The sequence below is a fragment of the Nilaparvata lugens genome, unplaced genomic scaffold (assembly GCF_014356525.2).
Source record: "Nilaparvata lugens isolate BPH unplaced genomic scaffold, ASM1435652v1 scaffold9101, whole genome shotgun sequence".
Lineage (NCBI taxonomy): Eukaryota > Metazoa > Arthropoda > Insecta > Hemiptera > Delphacidae > Nilaparvata > Nilaparvata lugens.
The window spans coordinates 2,137-9,185 of NW_024094844.1; the positions used below are offsets into that span (position 1 = coordinate 2,137).

The following is a 7,049-nucleotide window of genomic DNA, read 5'->3' on the forward strand; positions in this document are numbered from 1 at the left end:
ATTTGATTTTGAGTTACTGTATTGCATCCGTTTCACACTTCACAATCCGTTTGATCCAATGCTACTCCACCTCCACATTCTATAACTTTTTCTATTTACTTTTCTGTTCACATGCTTTCTTTGTCACTTCATTTCTTGTGTTTCAATTATTCTATTTTCTTCTGTTTCTAATTGCATTTCATGTCCTCGCCCTCGCCTGGCTTGCCTTCTGTTCAATCATTTTAGTGACATATTTAAATTCGTTACCAGGCACAGAAATGCGAAAATGCAAAAGGAAATAGAGGACGCCGTCAAGGAGCCGAGAGGCCTTTCGCCAGAACAAGTATTCAACATGCCCATTTCATCGGCTATACCTAAGAAACCGATTTTGAAATTTGTAAGTCAACATTCAAGAAACATAACCTTTTTGTATTAATTTAATCAAATAGTACGGGCTATGAGCCAGTGTTTTAATTACCATTCAGTTTATTTACCTATTTATTAGGTAAGTTATTAATAATTAGTAAGTTATAAATATATAAATCATCCAGAATCATACTACTTCCAGAAAAGTTCCACAGGTTGAAGCCCAAAACAGTTCCAATTAGAATTTATACAACAATCCAAAAATTCTAGGTTATATTTAACTTTGTTTCACATCTTCTAGTTACACTTCATTTACAATTTATTCAAAATATACAGAAATGTAGTGATTAGTTTCAGGAAATGAGTTATGTTTTATATATTGTGTTTATTCGAGTTTATTATGTATTTTTATTAACTATTTATTATGTTTGTTGAGTTTAAAATGATTTTAATTTTACAATGAAGATATATTACGATTTAATAAATATTTGTGTCAGAGTGAATAACATTAGGTAATATTTCAAAGTGATATCTTGTTAATTGTCGCTTACCGAGTAAAGTCTTTCTATTTTATAAGTTAAGTTAAGTTATGGTGCAATGGACAAAACAGAACAATCAGTTACAAAGAAATGAAGAAATATAATCAGGTAAATTAAGAAATAGAACTATTGTTATATGATTGTTTTATGTATGTAAAGGATTATTTTTATATATCCTCAAATAGCTTACAGCTAAAGAGATACTAATGCACTATTGTAATATTAATAAATATGAAAATATTAATAAAACATATATTTAAATTTGGAAATATTTCTTAGATTAATTTAATCAGTTGAAGAAGTCCAATTATCCAAATTCTTTCCAATAATGATCAACTCTATCGCAAATATATTTTATTCGCCATTAATAATATATTTCCTTATAATTTTATGATACTTTTTCATAATTGATATTAAATATTCTCTCTGGTATATTTCTTCATAGTTAACATACGTTTTGTTCAAAGTTGTTTAGCTAGAAAAGGATAGAGATATCTGCTTTTTCTAGCGACAGTGAAGGAGAGCAAACCAATGTCAATCAGGAGCTGACTTAATAACGTGATACTCAATATAGGTCAATTTTATAGGCTACTGTGCATTATTACTAAATTCTTAGAATAATATTATTTGATTTATTTAATTTAATTATTTGTTTATTCGTATACAAATACAATATTAAGGCTGTGCAAAGGCTGAAAATAAACTTTTTACTCGTGATATTTTTCGAGGTTTTTTGATTTGTATATCATCAAGCTATCAAAATGAAAAAGTTTTCTTAGGAAAACATTTTTTTCTGATTATTACTTTTTGAGATATGAGCGCCTAAAGTTTAAATTTTTGGGACAGAACATTTCAAATTCGGTAAGAAATAAATTCATGAGATTTAGAGGATAGAATCTTCATGGTATTGTAGATCTAGTAAAACAAAAATTTTCTGAAAATACAAATTTTAAGATAGTTATTCAATTTACTAACAATAACTTCTGGTTGAGTTATTTTTGGTAAATTGAATAACTTTTTCAAAAATTGATATTTTCAGAAAATTGTTGTTTTACTAGATCAACAATACCATGAAGAATCTATCCTCTAAATCTCATGGATTTATATTGTACCGAATTTGAAATGTTCTGTATCAAAAATTCAAACTTCCGTCGCTCATATCTCAAAAAGTAATGATCAGAAAAAAATGTTTTCCTGAGAAAACTTTCTCATTTTGATAGTTTGAGGATATAAAAATCGAAAAACTCATAAATATATCACGAGTAAAACGTTTATTTTTAGCCTTTGCACAGCCTCAAGGTATTTGCACAGCCTTAAGGTAAAAATAACAGGCATTCGCCCAAAACTGTTCTAAACCTTAATTTGGAAAGTCTAAAGGTTATGTAAATGATAACTTAATTCACACACTATTTTCAGTCCAAAAAATGTATCTACTACAATTTTGAATTTATCAGATTATTTGGTATTCCTTCATTCGCATTCCTAGCATCATCATTAAAGAACTGTTATAAAATTTAATTGTAAATCAGGAAAGCGATTGTCTCTCTGGTCGTGATTATAAGCTATAGATTAGATGAAATAAGATTCATGCGTCTGCTAGTCCCTTTCGAAGGGCGACTACTTGTAATACGACTTTTCTAAATATAATTTTATTTTTTCTCATCAATTTAATGAGTCTTAGGCCCGGTTGCACAAAAGCCGGTTAAATTTTAATCGTGGTTAATTTCACGAGAGCCAATTAGAGAAGGCTTTACTGAAAAGACGGCTTCTCTGATTGGTTATCGTGGAATTAATCACGATTGAAATTTAACCGGCTTTTGCGTCACCGGCACTTGAAATTTCTTTCCGGTGTTTTGAATCCTACCTTAGGCTGTAGATTTTAAACTTCATGAAATCTATTTTACTTCTTTAATAGAGCATATTCTATATACAGTATTTTCTTCCAAAAATTTAAATTAAATAAAATTAATCTGTTTGATAAAAACAATATAAAAGTCTTATTAATTTGTTAAAAATAACTTCTGGTGAGTTATTTTTGGTAAATTGAATAACTTTTTCAAAAATTGATATTTTCAGAAAATTGTTGTTTTACTAGATCAACAATACCATGAAGAATCTATCCTCTAAATCTCATGGATTTATATGTACCGAATTTGAAATGTTCTGTATCAAAAATTCAAACTTCCGTCGCTCATATCTCAAAAAGTAATGATCAGAAAAAAATGTTTTCCTGAGAAAACTTTCTCATTTGATAGTTTGAGGATATAAAAATCGAAAAAACTCATAAATATATCACGAGTAAAACGTTTATTTAGCCTTTGCACAGCCTCAAGGTATTTGCACAGCCTTAAGGTAAAAATAACAGGCATTCGCCCAAAACTGTTCTAAACCTTAATTTGGAAAGTCTAAAGGTTATGTAAATGATAACTTAATTCACACACTATTTTCAGTCCAAAAATGTATCTACTACAATTTTGAATTTATCAGATTATTTGGTATTCCTTCATTCGCATTCCTAGCATCATCATTAAAGAACTGTTATAAAATTTAATTGTAAATCAGGAAAGCGATTGTCTCTCTGGTCGTGATTAAAGCTATAGATTAGATGAAATAAGATTATGCGTCTGCTAGTCCCTTTCGAAGGGCGACTACTTGTAATACGACTTTTCTAAATATAATTTTTTTTCTCATCAATTTAATGAGTCTCAGGCCCGGTTGCACAAAAGCCGGTTAAATTTTAATCGTGGTTAATTTCACGAGAGCAATTAGAGAAGGCTTTACTGAAAAGACGGCTTCTCTGATTGGTTATCGTGGAATTAAACACGATTGAAATTTAACGGCTTTTGCGCAACCAGCAATTAAAATTTCTTCCGGTGTTTCGAATATCTACCTTAGGCTGTAGATTTTAAACTTCATGAAATCTATTTTACTTCTTTAATAGAGCATATTCTATATACAGTATTTTCTTCCAAAAATTAAATTAAATAAAATTAATCTGTTTGATAAAAACCATATAAAAGTCTTATTAATTGTTAAAAAGTAGCCCATGTGAGTGAAGTTTTTTTATTAATCTGTTTGTATCTTTTCATTTTATTTATTATTAATTTATTAAAAACACACAAAACAAGACAAAACAAAATAACAAAGAATTACAAAACAAATAAAATGCAATAAAATGTTACAAAAATAAAAAAAACATGGGTTTTGTGGTTGGGTGTGTTGGAGAAGAGAAAAAAAGAGAGGAAGATACCTAGCCAGCTATGGTTTCCCATGTTATATCCAGTTATTTAGTTACTAATGTTATCAATCATGGTGATTTACTTATTTATAAAAATAATCAAGAAATTCTCATTTCATCTATTTCTTCCATTTGTGATTTCAATGTTGATTGATTTAGGATGCCCATGACGGTGAGGTGGATGCGGTGAAATGGAGTCCAGTGGACAGACTTGTGGCCACCGGAGGTGGCGACCGCAAAGTCAAGCTATGGGATGTCTCAAATGGTATGTTCCTCCATAATAATACTCCAACTCCTCTCCATTTCTCCTAGTCTAGCTCTGAAAATATGTTTCTCTTCTATGATAAATTCTATGAGATTGAATGGAACTTAACAAACACATTATGCACATCATTATTACGTTTGCCAAGTTGTGTTCAATCTAATAGAATTTGAAAGGACGCCAAAAAATCGTACGTTCAATAACTATCGAATTTTATGTAACTCAGTTTAGTCCGTTTACAGCTTGTGAGCAAGTTGAGTTTCATCAAATGAACGATTGGGAATAATACAATAATTACAAGTACTTGATCACTGATTAACATTCAATAGTTATTGCAGAAAATACAACAGATGTAAGGTACAAATTAATAGATAAGTGGTGCTACCAGCTAGAATTGCCTTTAAGAAGCACACCACGGGGCCACTATGAGAGTAATGAAGCTGAATCAGAGGACAATAAAGTATCTTTACTTTAGAGGACAACAAAGTATGCTAGTCGAGAGTTAGAGTATGTACCTTTTTGGAACAATAGACCAGTGCACAGCTAGCGCGGCCCCGTCTCCTTTCTTTTACCCGGCTGGCCCACTAACGGTAGAACAAATGCACTTTTTCATCATCAGCAAGAGACTTCTAACATAAAACAAACAAACATAATAAATAAACCACTGAAAATTACAAATTGTTATAATAGAAAAAAAATTTAACCTCAAATAGAGCAGCGAAGAAAACTAAACACAAACAATCTGAGATGCATAAACCTAACCTTAAAACATTTTGCTCGAAGCATTTCACTGTGTAGTAAGTCGACTGTGTATCATGCTGTTTTATCATCACTGTTGTACCGTTAGTGGGGTTTCACACCAAAGCTGAACGGGCAGGGCCGAGCCGAGCGGAATCCGCTTGCGCGCTATAACTATGCAGGATTTATTCTGCATTTATTCACACGTGTGTTGTGTGTGTGTGTGTGTGTGTGTGTGTGCGCGTCTGAGTACACGATATCTCATCTCCAATTAACGGAATGACTTTAAATTTGGAACTTAAGATCCTTCCCCTATAAGGATCCGACACGAACAATTTCGAACAAATCCAATTCAGATGGCGGCTAAAATGGCGAAATTGTTGTCAAAAACAGGGTTTTTCGCGATTTTCTCGAAAAACGGCTCCAACGATTTGATCGAATTTATACCTAAAATAGTCATTGATAAGCTCTATCATGGCACAAGTCCCATATCTGTAAAAATTTCAGGAGCTCGCCCATCAATGCAAAGTTGATTTAGATTCCCAATTATCAGGCTTCAGATACAATTTAAACAAAATTCAAGTGGAAAAGATTGAGCATAAAATCTCTACAATTATGTTCAGTGACATTTTCACCTAAAATTGGAAAATAAGCTCGAATTCAAGAAATGTGTTCATTCAATATGCAAACGTTTGATTCTATTAAATCATTACATGAAGAGATAGCAGACTTCGTGTGTCTCCAGCGTTATTGTCCTGTCACCAGCTGGCAGATCTTGAATAGTATGACTTATGCGCGTGTACACTAGCGTCAGGTGATAACTTTCATAACGGCAAGGAAAGTTGTGTGGTGCGCCACACCAGATTTTTTATACAGTGTAAACGAAAATTTTTACGACTTTAACCATTTTATCAAATTATTTTATGACTTATCCTTTTTGATCTTGATTTGAGTTGATTGTACCACTCATATCAATACCCTATTGCCGCGTCTTGAAGGGGATAAGTTGACGAAAACTGTACTGTTTTACATGAATTGATTGGATAACTTATTGTGTTCCAGTAACATTAGTAACATCAGTAACATTCAGTAACAAGTTTCATGTAGCAATATTGATAACTGTTGGGTATTGCAGCGATTGATGAGCATTGGAAACGTTGCAGGTATTCTGGAGCCTCGAGGCATTCTGCTAGGCAGCAACCGAGGCGTGATGAGTGTGGACTTCGACTCGACCGGTACAGTCATCCTGGGCGCATCCAGCGATCAGGCCACGCGCGTCTGGACCGTCGCCGATCAACGACTAAGGGTGAGTCCCCATCTCAACCTAACTCATTTTCATTCTTAATTTAAATATTTCAAATTACATCGCCTTTAAACGGGACTAGTATTATTTAAGCCTTTTGTAACACTTAAGAGACCAGGTATATGAAGGTAACCTCATCGCTGGCAAGACGATCAGCACAAGATTTTGAAGATGGGAGATATACATTTGAAAGTGTAGAGAGTTTTTCTCACATTGGAACTGAACTGAATGTAAACAATAACCTGGGTCAGGAAATTAAAAAGAGAATTGATCAAGATAACCGAGCGTACTTTGCAAATAGAAGTTTAATGAAGTCTAGACTATTATCAAGATGCACGATAGTTAAACTATATTGGGATATAGATTCTGTTCATCGAGCAGATGCCCGCAATTGAATAAAATTTTGAAAATTGCCCTTTCACCCCACCATTGAGGCCAGAAAATTTTGAAATTTTATTTCAAACACTTGAAGACTTAAATTCTATTTCTATTATGAGAATGAAATTTGGAATATGAGTGTTTGAAATTTTTTTAAAATAAAATGGTTTTATGATGTATGAAATGGTTTTATGTATGAAATTTTATTTCAAACACTTATAAGACTGGTAGTGACATACGGCTGTG

General features: G+C 32.2%; 1 protein-coding gene across 1 annotated transcript; it reads left to right on the forward strand.

The window, feature by feature from the left end:
- The first annotated feature begins 219 nt into the window (after positions 1 to 219).
- On the forward strand, positions 220 to 6,467 carry LOC111046293 (autophagy-related protein 16-like). Its single transcript, XM_039419255.1, has 3 exons — positions 220 to 376; positions 4,282 to 4,387; positions 6,286 to 6,467. Exons 1-3 carry the CDS (start codon positions 266 to 268, stop codon positions 6,465 to 6,467), a joined length of 399 nt encoding a protein of 132 aa, XP_039275189.1. The 5' UTR covers positions 220 to 265.
- Positions 6,468 to 7,049: the final 582 nt, after the last annotated feature.

Coding starts and splice junctions, on each gene's coding strand:
- LOC111046293 (XM_039419255.1), top strand. CDS start 266: ATGCAAAAGGAAATAGAGGACGCCGTCAAGGAGCCGAGAGGCCTTTCG. Junction 377..4,281: donor AGAAACCGATTTTGAAATTT/GTAAGTCAACAT, acceptor TGATTGATTTAG/GATGCCCATGACGGTGAGGT. Junction 4,388..6,285: donor GCTATGGGATGTCTCAAATG/GTATGTTCCTCC, acceptor GAAACGTTGCAG/GTATTCTGGAGCCTCGAGGC.